General features: G+C 55.3%; 2 protein-coding genes across 10 annotated transcripts; both read left to right on the top strand.

Annotated features, from left to right (window-relative positions):
* The first annotated feature begins 135 nt into the window (after positions 1–135).
* Positions 136–11988, top strand: EDC4 (enhancer of mRNA decapping 4). 6 transcript variants are annotated; one of them, XM_082711774.1, is made up of 29 exons: positions 136–477; positions 3525–3681; positions 4017–4128; positions 4417–4516; positions 4775–4964; positions 5068–5215; positions 5302–5406; positions 5741–5850; positions 5935–6018; positions 6112–6207; positions 6298–6400; positions 6497–6677; positions 6771–6843; positions 6949–7040; positions 7119–7306; positions 7400–7518; positions 7602–7755; positions 8053–8486; positions 8571–8675; positions 8760–8912; positions 9002–9038; positions 9170–9347; positions 9462–9617; positions 9723–9838; positions 9937–10102; positions 10189–10375; positions 10468–10687; positions 11057–11220; positions 11455–11988. In XM_082711774.1, exons 1-29 carry the CDS (start codon positions 393–395, stop codon positions 11645–11647), a joined length of 4206 nt encoding a protein of 1401 aa, XP_082567900.1. In that variant the 5' UTR covers positions 136–392; the 3' UTR covers positions 11648–11988. The 6 variants fall into 6 exon arrangements, with proteins under 6 accessions (XP_082567900.1, XP_082567899.1, XP_082567898.1 ...); XM_082711773.1 differs by having other exon boundaries at positions 174–477; positions 7107–7306; XM_082711772.1 differs by having other exon boundaries at positions 174–477; positions 9170–9617.
* A 274-nt stretch (positions 11989–12262) lies between these two features.
* On the top strand, positions 12263–13868 carry NRN1L (neuritin 1 like). 4 transcript variants are annotated; one of them, XM_082711781.1, is made up of 4 exons: positions 12263–12467; positions 13041–13130; positions 13212–13344; positions 13476–13868. In XM_082711781.1, the coding sequence occupies exons 1-4, from the start codon at positions 12377–12379 to the stop codon at positions 13759–13761; spliced, it is 600 nt and encodes a 199-aa protein (XP_082567907.1). In that variant the 5' UTR covers positions 12263–12376; the 3' UTR covers positions 13762–13868. The 4 variants fall into 4 exon arrangements, with proteins under 4 accessions (XP_082567907.1, XP_082567906.1, XP_082567905.1 ...); XM_082711780.1 differs by lacking the exon at positions 13041–13130 and having other exon boundaries at positions 12272–12467; positions 13236–13344; XM_082711779.1 differs by lacking the exon at positions 13041–13130 and having other exon boundaries at positions 12273–12467; positions 13233–13344.
* Positions 13869–17058: the final 3190 nt, after the last annotated feature.

Here is a 17058-nt window from a genome sequence, read left to right as displayed (position 1 = left end):
CATGTTTGGGGAATGGACAAAGGATGTCCTGAGGCTAGTAGAGGGGTTTGGGCTGTTCAGTACCTCGATATTTGCTCTGCCTCAGCCGTGAGGAACGCCCGTTGACCAAGGGGTCCGGTGGGGACGAAGCTTCCGCCCCCAGCCCGGAACCTTTCTTCTCCACCCTGCGCAGGTTCCGGGGGCCGGCTCTCCGGAGGGCCGGAAGTGGAGGCGGTTGGTGGGGCTGGTGGGGTACAGGGACGCGGCGCGGGCGGCGGTTTGCGGACTGCGGGTGGACCGAATCGAGTGACCGGTGTCCTGCTGTCTGGCCCCGGCAGGGCTGTGCGCGGCTGCACAGTGCACTGCGGCAGCGAAACGAACGCGGGGCGGACGAGGCGCCCGAGGCGGGGCCCATGGCCTCCTCCTGCGCGAGCATCGACATCGAGGACGCCACGCAGCACCTGCGGGACATTCTCAAGCTGGACCGGCCCGCGGGGGGTGAGCCGGGACAGCGGGGGTGGGCCTTTGGCTGGCGGGCAGAAGGGCGGCGCGGGCCTGGGCCGCCCTCAGAGTCCTCAGGTCCCGCAGGTCCCTCAGGATCCATACTGCATCTTCCCGGCTGGTGAGGTAAGACGAGGGTTGGAGCGGTAAATTCCTGAGCTTGCCCGCCAAGGTTGCAGATCTCTTCTTATCCTGGGGCCGGGCCGTTCTTCGCCGTCCTTCAGCGTCTCTGCTGAAGGTGAGGTTCCTTCTCTGAATCCGCAGGGGCTCCTTCGTGTCCTGGGACTGACGTGTACCTGGGACTAGCTCAGGTTCCCCATCCTTCTACCTTATAGTTCAGAAGCCTGGTCTGGGCTCTGTATGCAGAGTTTTGGGTCTAGACCTAAGCACTGTGCTGAGGAGCACTGTCACCCTCTGCAACTTGCCCTTCACTCTGGAATATAGACAACAGGCCTGCTGTTCTAAAACTGATTTTCAGGAGGCGGGTGACCCGCCCCATTTTTGTGCCCTTTCTGGGATTTAACCAAATCACATACTGCACGGCCCTGATTGGATTAGGCTACAAACATCTGCAAGCCCTAGTTTATTTCCATTCACTTAAACTTTACTTGGGCTTGCGCTGATACCTCAGAGCTGCTCCTGCCTCCAAAGAGCCCCCAGAACATAGAGAACTAATGAGGTTGTAATATAATGCTGTTGTCACTGAGACAAGGAATATTTTGGTACTGTGATGGAGACCACGTATGTGAGGTTAGGGCTGGAAAGTGCCTGAGAACACATTTGAGAGAGAAGACAATGTTTAGGCTAGGTGTTAATAATACAAACAGGTGATTCAGTGTCAGGAATGGCATTCTGCAAAGAAGAAATAGCATGTGTGAAGGTACCAAAGTTTCCTGACAGGTTTAGGGACCTGTGAAAAGTGGTAGTGGTTGAAAGACTGGTGATTGTGGTGTGGGGTCTGCAGTGGCCACAGCTAAGAATTGGTGCTCTTCAAACCCTGTACTTAAACTTGCTGGGAGGCCCATACTATACTAGCCGCTTTTGAAGCAGACACTAGTGCTCACATAGGGTGGGTTTAACTACCCCTTGCCACCTGAGGAAAATCCATCTTCTTCCTGAAACCACTGAGCACTTTGCCCCAGACCTGGAGTCTGTGGTCCCTTTACTTGTAAGCTTGGCTTGGACCTCTCATGCTCATCAGCCCTGTGCAGACTAGACTACTCAAAGGTTTGGTAGAGTCTGGCATGGCTGGTATTTTGCAGCTTGTTTGTTTGTCCTCATGATAGCCTGCCTGGGAAGGAGAGTGGCCAGCTTACCCCTGAGCAGCTAAAATGGCTCTGATCCAAATGAAGTGGCCTGGAGGTTTTCCACTTAATTTCTTATATACTGATTGGTACTTAATTGTCCCATTTGCCAAATAGTTCTTGCTTGTCTCCTCTGGAGGCACTGGAGGACCATGTCCTCCAGACTGTTTTGTGACCAGAACTTTGCCATGTTTTTCTTTTCTTTTCTTTCTTTCTTTCTTTTTTTTTTTTTTTTTTTACAGATTTATTTGTTTATTTGACAGACAGAGATCACAAGCAGGCAGAGAGGCAGGCAGAGAGGAGGGGGGTAAGCAGGCTCCCTGCTGAGCAGAGAGCCCGATTCAGAGCTCCATCCCAGGATCCTGGAATCATGACCTGAGCTGAAGGCAGATGCATAATGACTGAGCCACCCAGGCGCCCCTTGCCTTGTTTTTCAATGTGGGCCCCTAGTCTCCTTGTCACCTGGGAGCTTTAGGGTGGTGCCTGAGCCTGTGAGGGTGTTTGAAATAGCTAATGGCAAACAAATGAAATGCTGCTTTTCCTGACTACCCATCCTGTCCTAGAGTTTCTCTCCATTTTGTCCAACTCCTTCGTTTTCTTCTGAAGTTACCTGCCCAAGGTGGCTTCTTCTGAACCACTTCTTTGAGGGGCAGGTTGCTTTCTTTCTTACTCCCACATCTTATCAGTGTCCTTTCATACCTTAAGAGCCCATCTTCCCTTCTCTACCATCTATCACTATCTTGGTTTAGGACTGGTATATCTTTTTTTTTTTTTTTTTTTAAGATTTTATTTATTTATCAGAGGGAGAGAGAGTGAGCACAAGCAGACAGAGTGGCAGGCAGAGGCAGAGGGAGAAGCAGGCTCCCTGCTGAGCAAGGAGCCCGATGTGGGACTCGATCCCAGGACGCTGGGATCATGACCTGAGCCGAAGGCAGCTGCTTAACCAACTGAGCCACCCAGGCGTCCCAGGACTGGTATATCTTAATTAAATTCTTAACTATCCTACATGCTGCCTTCAAGCAGTCATTCTTTTTTTTTTTTTTTTTTAAAGACTTGATTTATTTGACAAGCAGAGATCACAAGCAGGCAGAGAGGCAGACAGAGAGAGAGAGGAGGGCTGAGCAGAGAGCCCGATTCAAAGCTTGATTCCAAGACCCTGGGATCATGACTTGAGCTGAAGGCAGAGACTTGAACCCACTGAGCCACCCAGGTGCCCTAGAGCAGTCATTCTTTTCACAATAGCAGACTGTATTACCTTCCCATTTAAAACTGTGTGGCTCTCAGTGCCACAGGGAGAATTTAAGCACCCAAGCTTCATATCTGAGACCTCTGTGACTTGTTCTCCCTCCCTCTTTCTTATATTTATGCGTTCCAGCCACACTGGCTCTGATCGACCTCCTTAATGAAGTCTCTACTGACCCTTTCCATGCCTTCTCTTAGTACAGAGTCCCTCTGTGCTAATTTGGACTTAAATATTAATTGGCTTCACCAGGTTCTTGATGGCTTTACTCTTCCCTTAGGTAGAAGAGCCACATGCATGTCTTTGGTCTTGGCAGAGATTGTGTTAACCATCAGTGCTTATGGAACAAAAGATGAACCAAGCATCCTCCTCCCCACAGACATGGCTCCCTCAGTTGAATGTTCCCAGAGCACCTCATGGTTCTTAAATGAAGTTCTGCGGGAGGAGAGGCCAGTGGGCAGGTGGAACAACCTCATCAGAGTGGACCTTTCTGTCTCCAGGTCCCAGTGCAGAGAGCCAGCGCCCATCTAATGCCTACAATGGGGATCTCAACGGGCTTCTTGTCCCAGACCCCCTCTGCTCAGGTGATGGTACTTCAGCAAACAAGCCTGGTCTCCGTGCCATGCCACCTATTAACCTTCAGGAAAAGCAGGTCATGTGAGTGTTTGGGAAATGGCAGTGGTGATTTTGGGGTCTTTGGGGTGGTGCACTTAACCACGGCATATTTGTACTAGGATGAGGGGCAAGGACAAACTCAAGAGCGTGGGCTGGATCTGAAGTTTGGCCTGCCATTTTAGCATGGAAGTAGGCCCATGACTGAGGAGGGAGGTGAGAGCAAAGGGAGCTGTGGCTTTGGGGACCAGTGGGTCAGGCAGAATTGAGCATCTGGGACTTGACACCTTCACCAGAGTGTTTGTATTCTCTCCCCTCCCAACCCTGCCCCTTGAGACTTGACGGGAACAGGAGTCAAGCTTGTGCACTCCTCCCCCTAGCTGCCTCACAGGAGATGACAGCTCTACATGCATCGGGATTTTGGCCAAGGAGGTGGAGATTGTGGCCAGCAGTGACTCTAGCATCTCAAGCAAAGCACGGGGCAGCAACAAGGTGGGCACCACGACATTGTGGCATGTATGGTGGATGCGGGCACAGTCAGCCTCTCCCTCCCTTCTCCCATGCCGCCAGTTACTGTGAGAATCACCTTGACAGGTAGTGTGCCTCAGTCTCAGGAAGCCAGGGTTAGCTGCCAGATCTCTGTGGGAATCTGGCCCCTAGAGTTATGACTAGGCTGACACCTGTGGCCTATCCTATCCCGGGGTGCCAGAAACCAACTGGGCCCTGGCAGATCTACCTTAGCCCTCAGCCTCTATGACCTTCTTCACCCTTTGTTCTCAGGTGAAAATCCAGCCTGTGGCCAAGTATGACTGGGAACAGAAATATTACTATGGCAACCTTATTGCTGTGTCCAACTCCTTCTTGGCCTATGCCATTCGGGGTGAGTAGGGGCAGGATTGAGGAGGGAGGTGTTCTGCTCAAAGCCCCAGAGATGCAGATCCAGTGTTGGACCACTCAGTCCTTAGGGTACGATAGAAGGCTTGTCTGTTCCGCTCCCACCTCTGACAGGCCTTGGGGAGCCGAGGGGGAAAACCGAGTTTGCGACTGGTAGTGGCACTGAGGCAGGCAAGGGCAGGGCGTCTCTGCTGCTGCCTGGGCCTGGATAGTTCCTCAGGGCCTCCTCCTCTTCTGATTCCAGCTGCCAACAACGGCTCGGCGATGGTGCGGGTGATCAGTGTTAGCACTTCAGAGCGGACCCTGCTCAAGGGCTTCACAGGCAGCGTGGCTGATTTGGCCTTTGCACACCTCAATTCCTCCCAGCTGGCCTGCCTGGATGAGGCAGGCAACCTGTTCGTGTGGCGCTTGGCTCTGGTTAATGGCAAAATTCAGTATCCTTTCCCTGGGGTGGGATGGGGGACTGTAGAAAGGTGGGTGGGGCAGGGGCTACCAGATGTTGTCATCCACCTGTTTAGCCCTTAACACCGTGCTCAGAGAAGAGATCTTGGTCCACATCCAGCAGCCAGAGGGCACACCACTGAACCACTTCCGCAGGATCATCTGGTGCCCCTTCATCCCAGAGGAGAGTGAGGACTGCTGCGAGGAGGGCAGCCCCACGGTGGCTCTGTTGCATGAGGACCGGGTAAGGGAGCCAGGCATAGGAAGAGAGAAGGGCTCAGAGCAGCCATGGTGTGGGCAGGGCCTGAACGCTCACCTTGTACCTTCCAGGCTGAGGTGTGGGATCTGGACATGCTCCGCTCCAACCACAGCACCTGGCCTGTGCGTGTCAGCCAGATCAAGCAAGGCTTCATCGTGGTAAAAGGCCACAGCACTGTAAGCCTGCCCCTGACTACTCCCCGCCCCCGCCATTCTTCCCCCTTTCCTCATGCCCCTCATCTCATTCCCGAGCCCCCAGCTGTGCAGGTGGCTTTGCCAGCACTCTGCCCCGGGAACTCTGAACACAAAGTGAGCCTTAGCTATAGAGTGTACATCTAACCTGCTGCACCCTGGGGGGCTGGTGTTCTGTACAGCTCCCATTTAGGGAGGCTTTCGTACACATGTACACATCTGCTCTGGGCCAGCTCAGCTCACTACCATTTTCACTGGAGAAGGGCTTATTCCCACCCCAAGTCAGGTGACAAAGCAAGGCTGTTTGGTTTCTTCCCAGTGCCTGAGTGAAGGGGCCCTCTCACCTGATGGGACTGTCCTGGCTACTGCAAGCCATGATGGCTTTGTCAAGTTCTGGCAGATCTACATCGAGGGGCAGGATGAGCCAAGGTACTCAGGGACTGAGAGACCAAGACCCCCCACCCAGGTGAGGGCAAGATCATTCACTCAGGTTCCTTATCGGCCTTCTTGCAGGTGTCTGCATGAGTGGAAGCCTCATGATGGGCGGTCCCTTTCCTGCCTCCTGTTCTGTGACAACCACAAGAAGCAGGACCCTGAGTGCGTGAGTGGGCAGGCAGGTGGGTGGTGAACTGGACCTTGGTTCTCCAGTAGGGGGCCCAGCCAGTGATTTGATGCCTTGCTGCTTTGCAGAGTCCCTTTCTGGAGGTTCCTCATCACTGGTGCTGACCAGAATCGGGAGCTAAAGATGTGGTGCACAGTGTCCTGGACCTGCCTGCAGACCATTCGGTAAGCAGAGGCTGGGCAGGGGCAGTAGGGTGACAGATGGGGGTTCTTTTCACTCTCTGTCTCATTAATCCTGCCTCCTGGGCCCCACAGCTTCTCCCCAGATATCTTCAGCTCAGTGAGTGTGCCCCCCAGCCTCAAGGTTTGTCTGGACCTCTCAGCCGAATACCTTATTCTCAGCGATGTGCAACGGAAGGTAGGCTGTGGTGGGGCAACCGGGGCAGAGCTGGCATCGTCAGGGAGGCAGGGGTGTTGGGCCTCTAGCCCTGCCGTGAGTGCCCCTTGTGTGCAGGTCTTGTACGTGATGGAGCTGCTGCAGAACCAGGAAGAGGGCCGTGCCTGCTTCAGCTCCATCTCTGAGTTCCTGCTCACCCACCCCGTGCTGAGCTTCGGTATCCAGGTTGTGAGTCGCTGCCGACTGCGGCACACTGAGGTGCTGCCTGCTGAGGAGGAGAACGACAGCCTAGGGGCTGGTGAGCTGCTCAGGGTTTAGGAAACATGTTTGTCTGTAGGGAAGTATGGATGCATAGAGGACCAGGGCTTAGTTGCCCACACTGTCTTTGTAGATGGGACCCACGGAGCTGGTGCCATGGAGTCTGCAGCCGGTGTGCTCATCAAACTCTTCTGTGTGCATACTAAGTGAGTGTGTTGGGGAATCCTGTCTCTGCCCTGTCTGTACTCCTCCACACCCTCGTGATGCTGGCCTCTTTGAGCTCTCCTATTCTCACTCTTCTCCGCCTGCAGGGCACTGCAGGACGTGCAGATCCGTTTCCAGCCGCAGTTGAACCCCGATGTGGTGGCCCCGCTCCCCACCCACACTGCCCATGAGGACTTCAGTGAGTGAGGTGTAAGAGGGAGGCAGGTTAGACTGACCAAGGTCTGAGATCTGACTCAAGTGGCAGCTTTCCCCACAGCATTTGGAGAGTCTCGGCCTGAACTGGGCTCTGAGGGCCTGGGGTCATCTACCCAAGGATCCCAGCCTGACCCCCGACGCATAGTGGAGCTGCCTGCGCCCGCGGACTTCCTCAGTCTGAGCAGTGAGACGAAGCCCAAGCTGATGACCCCTGACGCCTTCATGACACCTAGCACCTCCCTGCAGCAGGTGTGCTGGGGGGAAGGGGGTGGGGCTCAGGGCAGGCCGACCAAGGAATCCCCCGCCTGTGGGCCATGGCCTCAGTCCCCTGCCTCTCCCCAGATCGCTGTGTCCCCCAGCAGCAGCAGCAGCTCCGGCTCTAGCTCCAGCTCCAGCTCCTCCTCTCTTACAGCTGTGTCTGCCATGAGCAGTACGTCAGCTGTGGACCCCTCCTTGCCTAGGTGAAGCGAGGGTCACAGTTGGGGGAGGGCAGGGGCTGGTGCCAGGCTCTGGCTGCTATATACCTCAGCCTTCCTGCCACCAGGCCACCTGAGGAGCTGACCTTGAGCCCCAAGTTGCAGCTGGACGGCAGTCTGACGATGAGCAGCAGTAGCAGCCTGCAGGCAAGCCCACGCAGCCTCTTGCCCAGCCTGCTCCCAGGTCCAGCTGACAAACTGACTCCCAAAGCACCTGGGCAGGTGTGTGTGTGGGTGTGTATGAAGTGCAGGGTGGCAGGTATGTGGTAGCAGGAAGCTTGGGGGCCCTTTCCTCCCAGAGTGCCTGAGGGCTTTCCCTGAGGTCATCCCAGCCTCCCCTGGTCCCTGGAGGGCAGCTTCTCATCCTGTGTCCATCCCCACTTCCTCTCCTCCTGGGCTGTGGGATTTTTGATGTGCATCCCCCTTCTCCACCGTCCCATCCCTGCAGACGGCAGGCCTCATCTGTGCTCCCGCATTCCCACGTCCCACTGTCTAAATCACATCTTCGTTCCACCTCAGGTGCCTGCTGCTGCCTCTGCACTGTCGCTGGAGCTGCAGGAAGTGGAACCCCTGGGGCTACCCCAGGCTTCTCCCAGCCGCACCCGCTCCCCTGATGTTATTTCCTCAGCTTCCACTGCCTTGTCCCAGGACATCCCTGAGATCGCATCTGAGGCCCTGTCCCGTGGTTTTGTCTCCTCTGCTCCTGAGGGTCTTGAACCAGACAGTATGGCCTCAGCTGCCTCAGCGCTCCACCTGCTGTCCCCACGGCCCCGGCCGGGGCCCGAGCTTGGCTCCCAGCTTGGCCTGGATGGAGGACCTGGGGATGGGGATCGGCACAGTACCCCTTCCCTTTTGGAGGCAGCGTTGACCCAGGAGGCCACAGCCTCTGACAGTCAGGTCTGGCCTACGGCACCGGACATTACTCGTGAGACCTGCAGCAGCCTGGCAGAGAGGTGAGGAACGTGGGAGGGGAGTGGGCGCTGGTGGGAGGGGTTTCAGGTAGCATCATCCGCTGTTGAGTTGGCCTGTTCCTTCAGTCCCAGGAACGGCCTCCAGGAGAAGCACAAGAGCCTGGCCTTCCACCGACCACCTTATCACCTGCTGCAGCAACATGACAGCCAGGACGCCAGTGCTGAGCAAAGGTAGGTGCCACCCTATGCTGTCCTCTCGTGAGGGAGGGCTGGTAAGTGGGTCGGTGCTGATTTTTCTCCCTCCCCTTTCTCCAGTGACCATGATGATGAGGTTGCTAGCCTTGCCTCTGCTGCAGGGGGCTTTGGCACCAAAGTTCCCACTCCACGGCTACCGGCCAAGGACTGGAAGACCAAGGGTTCTCCTCGAGCCTCACCTAAGCTTAAGAGAAAGGGCAAGAAAGATGACGGGTACGGGGTGGGGTCCTGTGGCCAGGGAGAGGGGTGGTTCTCCGGCTCCCCTGCCTGACGCAGCCTGAGGTGCTTCTTGTCCATGGCAGGGACTCAGCTGTGGGATCCCGGCTCTTGGAGCACCAGGTCAGTGAAGTAACAGCCTTTCTATTTCTGGGACGACTCCTGCGAGGATGGGGAAGAACTCTGGGCCGTTCCCTGGTCTGGTGTGTGGGAATGTGTGAGGCGGGCATCATCTGACTCGGTGCTCTTGGCAGGTGGCAGACCCTCCTGAGGACTGGCCAGCCCTAATTTGGCAACAGCAGAGAGAGTTGGCAGAGCTGCGACACAGCCAAGAAGAATTGCTGCAGCGTCTTTGCACCCAGCTGGAAGGCCTGCAGAGCACTGTCACAGGCCACGTAGAACGAGCCCTGGAGTCGCGGCATGAGCAGGAGCGTATCCTTACAGGTTATGGCTCAGTGTGGCTTAGGGGTGGGGACAGCAGCAGCATTCTTGGCCCAGGAATGGATGTGGGACCTGCCCCAGGTCTGTTCCTTAGCTGCAGTGCAGAGCGGCGGCTGGAGCGGGCACTGGCCGAGGGGCAGCAGCGGGGTGGACAGCTGCAGGAGCAGCTGACACAACAGCTGTCCCAGGCGCTGTCTTCGGCTGTAGCTGGGCGGCTGGAGCGCAGCATACGGGATGAGATCAAGAAGACGGTGCCCCCGTGTGAGTTCGGCATGGAGACTTCTGGGTGGGCCAGGTGGGAGTGGGGCTTCCTGTCTGTCAGGCTGCCTTTCGTGGCTCCACCTGTTCCTCTTCATCCTGCCCCAGGTGTCTCCAGGAGTCTGGAGCCAGTGGCAGGCCAGTTGAGCAACTCAGTGGCCACCAAGCTCACTGCCGTGGAGGGTAGCATGAAAGAGAATATCTCCAAGCTGCTGAAGTCCAAGGTGCTGTAGGGCCCAAGATGAGGGAGGCTGGTGGTTGCTGGGCCTGGTCATGTCAGCTTGGGCTTAGCCTTTCAACTCAGCTCTCCCTCTACCCCCAGAACTTGACAGATGCCATTGCCCGAGCAGCTGCAGACACATTACAGGGGCCAATGCAGGCTGCCTACCGTGAAGCCTTTCAGAGTGTGGTGCTGCCGGCGTTTGAGAAGAGCTGCCAAGCCATGTTCCAGCAGATCAATGATAGCTTCCGACTGGGCACACAAGAGTGTGAGTGGGGTCATATGCCTCAAGGTGGGAGGGGCTGTCCTTCTCTCCCCGGCCAGCCCTCTCATGCTCCTGTGGTCACCTCTCAGACTTGCAGCAGCTGGAGAGCCACATGAAGAGCCGGAAGGCGCGAGAACAGGAGGCACGGGAGCCTGTGTTGGCCCAGCTGCGGGGCCTGGTCAGCACACTGCAGGGTGCCACCGAGCAGATGGCGGCCACTGTGTCTAGCAGCGTTCGGGCTGAGGTGCAGCACCAGCTGCACGTGGCTGTGGGCAGGTGTGTGGGCGGGGTATTGGGCAAGGTGCTGGGTCTGGAAAGCACCAGACTAGACTTCCTGTCTGTCTCATCTCCCTCGCTTCCCTTTGCAGCCTACAGGAGTCCATTTTAGCACAGGTACAGCGCATTGTTAAGGGTGAGGTGAGTGTAGCACTCAAGGAACAACAGGCTGCCGTCACGTCTAGCATCATGCAGGCCATGCGTTCAGCTGCTGGCACACCCGTCCCCGCTGCCCACCTCGATTGCCAGGCCCAGCAAGCCCATATCCTGCAGTTGCTGCAGCAGGGCCACCTCAATCAGGCCTTCCAGCAGGTATGCCGGCCAGTAGGTCGAGGTAAGGGTCAGGTGTCTTCTGACAGGGTGCACACACATACCCGCCAGGCTCTGAGTGCTCCAGCCCCAGTACACTGTTCTTGGTTGCCTTTGGCTTCAGGCCGTTTCCCCTACTTTCCCCTCTTCCTGGACCTTTCTTTCTATCTAACGCCTGCCTTGCTTCATGACCACCCTTCTCAGGAAACCTTTCCTGATCCTCTAGAGTAACAACACAGCTCTCTATGACTGTCTGTGGGCCCCTGAGCACCCCCCCCCCCCCGAGCCCTCAGTACCCTACTCTGGTCATCCACGGCCAGCCAAGTAGGTATTCCCTTCTGATCTTGGCTGTAAACACTGTTCTCTTCCTAGGCCCTGACAGCTGCTGACCTGAACCTGGTGCTGTATGTGTGTGAAACTGTGGACCCAGGGCAGGTTTTTGGGCAGCCACCCTGCCCACTCTCCCAGCCTGTGCTCCTTTCCCTCATCCAGCAGCTGGCCTCTGACCTTGGTACTCGAACTGATCTCAAGCTCAGGTGAGTGGACTCAGGGATCAGGAGACAGGTTGGGGTGGAGGTGGTGGAGCAGTTCAAACAGAGACTCTTGCCTGACTCTGCCTCCTAATTTTTCTCCCCCAGTCCCTTCTGTGCCCACCTATCTCTGGCTTTGAGGCCACCCTTTGTCAGCAGTCCCTCTGGGCGTCGGTGCCACCAGGGGGCGCTCGCATTTGCCGGAGCCCACCTGTTTCTTGTCTCTTTCTTCCACTACAGCTACCTGGAAGAGGCTGTGATGCACCTGGACCACAGTGACCCCATTACTCGGGACCACATGGGCTCCGTCATGGCCCAGGTGCGCCAGAAGCTCTTCCAGTTCCTTCAGGCTGAGCCACACAACTCACTTGGTAAAGTGGCCCGACGTCTCAGCCTCATGCTGCACGGCCTTGTAACCCCTAGCCTCCCGTAGCTAAGCCTGCCTTGCTCAGAGTTGGGGAGGCACTGAAGGCCAGCGGACAGGCCTAGGCCAAAGCAGGGTCATGTCTACCCTTTTACCTGCTCAGGCTCCCACCTTGGGGGTGTTTGAGGGGAGAGCACTGGCTGTGGTCTACAGGTTGTGGTAGCCAGCAGGTTTAGGCTGGGCCCAGGGTGGGTACTGTGCCTTCTTGGGTTCTGCCATGCCTGGAGCATGACCCTTGAGATCGTGACACCACTTGAGTTGCATTTTCCATGTTCCTTTTTACCTCCAATTTGGATCTTTTTGTTTTTGAAAAATATTGAGAAATTCAATTAAATGCTTTTGGAATAAAATGGAGTATGTGTGTGCTTTTGGTGTAACTTTGATAGGGGTCTCTGTTCTCTCCCCTCTCTCTTCCCTGTGTTGGAACTCTGTCTAGGCTAAGCCTGGTGCCTGGACACCCACTCTCATCTACATAGCTGCTCTCCCAGGTCCCCTTTCCATTTCTGAGACAAGGGCCCTGAGGTCAGCTCTGCAAGTGCCTTGTCGCCAGCTCTTCTCTCTGGGGTCCCTCCCCTCCTTTGCCAATCTGAGTACTAGGGCGGGGCTGCCCAGCTGGCTTTGGGCCCCGCCCCGAGCTCCCATCCAATCACAATCCTTTCTTTCGGGGGCTGGGCCGAAGGGCTCTGCTTCCAAGCTGCTAGCTCCAGCACTAGGCTCCCAGCCGGGGAGGATGCGGGGATGATGCACGGCTACTGCTCCTGTCACCACTGCCAGCGACTGCCCCGAGCTTCCGGTGTGCTGGGGCTGTTGCAGCTGTTGCTACCGCTTGGTGAGTGCGGGAGTGCTGGACCCGGCTTAGCGGTGCGTGGCACACCCTCTCCCCAGTCTAGGTATAGGGCGTGTGAGAGCTGAGGCCCATCCTTCCTGGGCCCTGGGAACCAGGCTGGAGTGGAGGTGCAACGTTTTCAGGGAGGGGTAATACGTGCCAGTGGCTTCAGGATGCAAAATGGGCATGACCTGATATCTAGTCATGGGGAAAGGACCCCAAAATTCCACATCGCCCATTCCAGTAAAGGGAGACCTAGGCTCTCGTGGGACCCCTAGTCCAGCCGTGGGACCCCTGAAGCCCTCTCTTAGGGTCTGATCTGGATCCTGATCCTGCCTCTCCTGCTCTCCCTGGCGGAGAACACCTGTCTTTGGGTATGGGGGTGGGATGGTCAAGTGAAGTTTGTCCAGCCTGCAGGACAGTTAAGGGAGCCTGTAGCCCTCATCTCCATGTTCTGACTTTTAAACTTGGACCATCCTCACCTGACTTGTGACCCTAGAAGCTCAGAGGAAGAGCCAACCCTTGGGACAGGACACCTTACCCCCTCTCCACATACCCTGTACGGGTTGTGCCTAGGGGGCAGTCAAAGCAGGTGGATCCCCAGATGTGCCCGTTGGTTCCCTTGGGTGCCTCTGACGCTGAGTCACGTCCCCCGAGCACATGCAGGTAAACAAGCCCCTGGGGGCTTGGCGCTGAAGGGGGGCGGGGCTGCTCATCCTATCAACCACTCTCCACCCCCACCCCTAGTCCTTGTATCTCCCCTGGCAGCAGCAGCAACGGGCCCAGGGGGCTGTGACACCATATACCAGGGGTTTGCTGAGTGTCTCATCCGCTTGGGGGACGGCATGGGCCTTGGAGGCGAGCTGGACACTGTCTGCAGGTAAGAGCAGGTGTAAAGATACCTGCCTAACTGTGGGAACCCCCCACCACCCTGGGGCCTGAACCTTTTTCCTTCCCATTACAAAAGCCTCTTTACCCCACCTAATTACCCTAACCCCAAGCCTTTAACAGGTCTTGGAATGACTTCCACGTCTGTGCCTCCCAAGTCCTGTTGCGCTGCCCAGAGGAGGCTGCTGCTGTGTGGGAGTCCCTACAGCAAGAAGCTCGCCAGGCCCCGCACCCAGACAACTTGCATGTTCTCTGCGGCACCCCTGTGCGTATCAGGGAGCATGGCATAGGCCCTGAGACCAACCAGGAGACGCTGCAGGCAAGAGCATCTGCACCCACCCCATCCCCAACGCCCCCACTGCTGGCAGCTGCTCTGGCGCTCGCCTGCCTCCTGGGGCCTCTGGCCTAGCCAGTCTGGTGGAGCAGCAGCACCCCTGCCTCCTACCCTGCTCTGGTAGCTGCGCTTGGGGCTCGACACAGTGCCCTTGGCTTTCATTAAAGGTATTTATATTTGTACTAAGCTCCTTCCTTTCTTCTGGCCATTGCCAGCCCTGCTTTGTTGGGGCGGAGCCTCCAGAAGCTGATCTCTGGGGATGGATGGGCAGGGCCCATGGCCACCACAGGGGACTCAATCTTTCTACTTAAAGATACTCATTTTCCAGGGCTGGCTGTGCAGAGTTTTCCATCGTGTGCAGGTTCTAGGAGCTACAGTGGTGACCTGAAATCTTCTGGAATGCATTGCCTTCCTCTCTTCTCTTGGGCTGGCATTTCTTCCCAAGTCTGCCCCTCCTGTCCTGGCCCCCATGGGCATGTGAGGGGGTGAAGTGTACCAGCCCACCCCATCCCGTTTGTTTCAGCCTCCATGTTCCTGCCATCTCTGCTAACTATGTCTTAGCCTTCAAGACAGCTTAAGTGCTCTGTCCTCTCCCTCTCTGGTGTCCTGGTCTACCTGAGGGGAAGCTGTTCCAGGAGATGGGGAGTCCCTGTTTGGGTCTATATTCAAGTCCCTGAGGTGACCTAGAGCTGCAGAAACGGGTTATGATGAGGGTTCCTCTGGCCTCTCATGTACCCAAGCTTCTCCTTTGAGAAGAGGTATGCAATGTGACCTCAATAATCCCAGAAGATTTTCTGGAAGCATGGAATGAGTGTGTGATGTGTGAGGAAACCCTGTTCATCCTGGTGGAGAGAGGCAAGAATCCACATGGGCAGAATCCTGAGGGAAGGAGGAGTCCTCAGAAAGGGTGAAATGCTCTCTCAATCAGTCCTCTACCACCACCTCTAGGACCTTACTCCAACCCACCACCCCATGACTTGTGTGGGCAGTGCCATGGCCTCACTGACTTCTGCTCTCATCCCCTCTGCTTTGGTCTCCTTTTTTTTTTTTTTTTTTTTTTAAATTTAGAACCAATTCCAAAGTTAAAGCTCCTTTTCATTGTCTATGCAGCCCTACCTAAGCCAGTTCTGCCCACAGTTGATTCAGTCCACTCCTGCGACTCCCCTCTGTCTGAGCCTGGAGCAGGGATCTATCTACTCAGTCCTTGGCATCAGGGAGGGCATGTTATAGGAAGTGATAAGGGAGGTCAGGATGTGGGACTTAACAGGTGGTGGAGGAGAGATGGGCTGAGTTGGAGAGGACTTTACAAGAGGAGCCCAAAGGAATCAGGGTAGGAACCCAGAGCTTGGTAGACTAGGTTTACACTAAAGCCCATGCTGGGGGACTGCTGCCTCCAGGACTGAATAAGCCTACTTGAACCCTTCCTTGTTTGGCTCCAGGGTGACAGGAGCCTCCAGAGACCTCCATCCTTGTGCATAGCAGCCCTACTTCATCTGTTCATCCCAAACATCATCCGATTCCAGTTAGCTCAGATACCTCCGTCAACTCTGTCTGCCCAACGTTTGCTCCTCTGCTTCATTCACTTTTATCTCCACTTTTATCTCCCAGCCAGTCATTACTAATCTTCTCACATGGCCTAAAGGAGAAAATTCAGGAGGAAATTCCTCCCACATCTGCCCCACTCTGACCACCAGAATTTTCCAGAAGGAAAGGCCAGGCTTTTATCCCTTTAGGTTGTTTTTTTTTTTTTTTTTTTTTTAAGATTTTATTTATTTGTTTGGCAGAGAGAAAGAGCGAGTGCAAAAGTGGGGAACAGCAGAGTGGAGAAGGAGAAGCAGGCTCTGCTGAACAGGCAGCATGATGTGGTGCTCAATCCCAGGACTCCAGTATCAGACCTGAGCAGAAGGCATGTGCTTAACCAACTAACTGAGCCACCCAGGCACACCCCCCACCTCACCCTTTTGGGTCTTTGTATATTCATTCTCTGTACTCCGAATACCTTTCCCCATACCCTCCTGGTGAACTCCTTTTCTTGCTCAGTATCACTTCCTTCCTAATCCTGACTCCACACCTGAATCAGAAGCCTACAGGTCCACACAGCTTCTGTCTTCTGTCTCAGTACTAATAACACTGGTTTGCTACTATCTCGGTCCAGGTCAAAATTCTCCACTCTGGACTCCCCAGGGGTCCTCTCTATGTCTCTAGCATCCAACTTAGGGCTGGGTATAAAGAGTACACTTGTAGAAGTATGTGGAATCAAAGACAGAATCTCTAAGCCCAGCACAGGAAGTGTTATAGTCACTAAGAGCTTGGACTGAGAATGACCTCAGCATTGAGAATGCGTCATTTGGGGCAGCCCCCTAACCTAGCTTGGGCATACTTTGGAAAGGATGATGCTGAGAATCCAGACCGGGAAAGTCTTCTCACACCCCCCTCTTGGTGGGTGGCCAGGAGCAGCCTGCTTCTAGGAGCTGGGGCCCAACTCCTTTGGCCAGCCATCCAGGGGATTACCATCCTCCTGCTGTGACCTACTTTACACTGGTTTTTGCTCCCTAAGTCCCTGCTCTTCCCTGGAATGAGTGACCTGGAGTGTGTGCATGGGGGTGGGGACGGAATCTGCTTTCTGGCCAGGGGCTTAAGAGCTTTGTATGTTTATCCCAGAGCTGGAGGAGAGGGGTGAGCTGATGGCCAGACAGGGCCCTGGACACATCTGCACAGGCCAGAGCATAACGGTGATATGTCTCACCATTATGTATGTCTCACATTTACAGCTCTGTAAATGGAATAGCTTTTTGGAATAGCTTATTGCCCATGGGAGAGACTGGGGCTGAATGTCCTGAACCCAGTCCCTCTGCATCAACATGCCTCTTATCTCAGGACCCTGTGTTCTTTGCCAGAGTCCAGACAAGCATCTACCAGTAGCAAGGGCCCAATAAATACTTGTTGGATTAATTTGCTGAATGTCTGTAAAATTGAGGTGTTGTGTGTGAATTTCTGAAAATGATTTTATTTATTTATTAGAGAGAGAGCATGAACAGGGGGAGGGGGAGAAGGAGAAGCAGACTCCCCGCTGAGCAGGGAGCCCAGTGTGGGGCTCCATGCTGAGACTCCAGGATCATGAACTGAGCTGAAGGCAGACGCTCAAGGTCAACCAACTGAGCCACCCAGGTGCCCTATTGTGTGTGAATTTCTAAGCCTTGCCAACCCTAGAATTCCATATTACTTTTAACCTTCACAACAACTCTGTGGGGTCAGGATTATGATCCCCATAAAACAGAAGAAAAATGAGGCTTAAGGAGAAGAGATGTCTTGCCTAACTAAGGTAACACAGCTGTGACAGTGTCAGAGTTTGGGCTATGATCCCAGGTTTGT

This window comes from Mustela nivalis (assembly GCF_964662115.1).
Source record: "Mustela nivalis genome assembly, chromosome: 18".
Taxonomy (NCBI): Eukaryota; Metazoa; Chordata; class Mammalia; order Carnivora; family Mustelidae; genus Mustela; species Mustela nivalis.
This window is presented reverse-complemented; position numbering and strand designations above follow the sequence as displayed.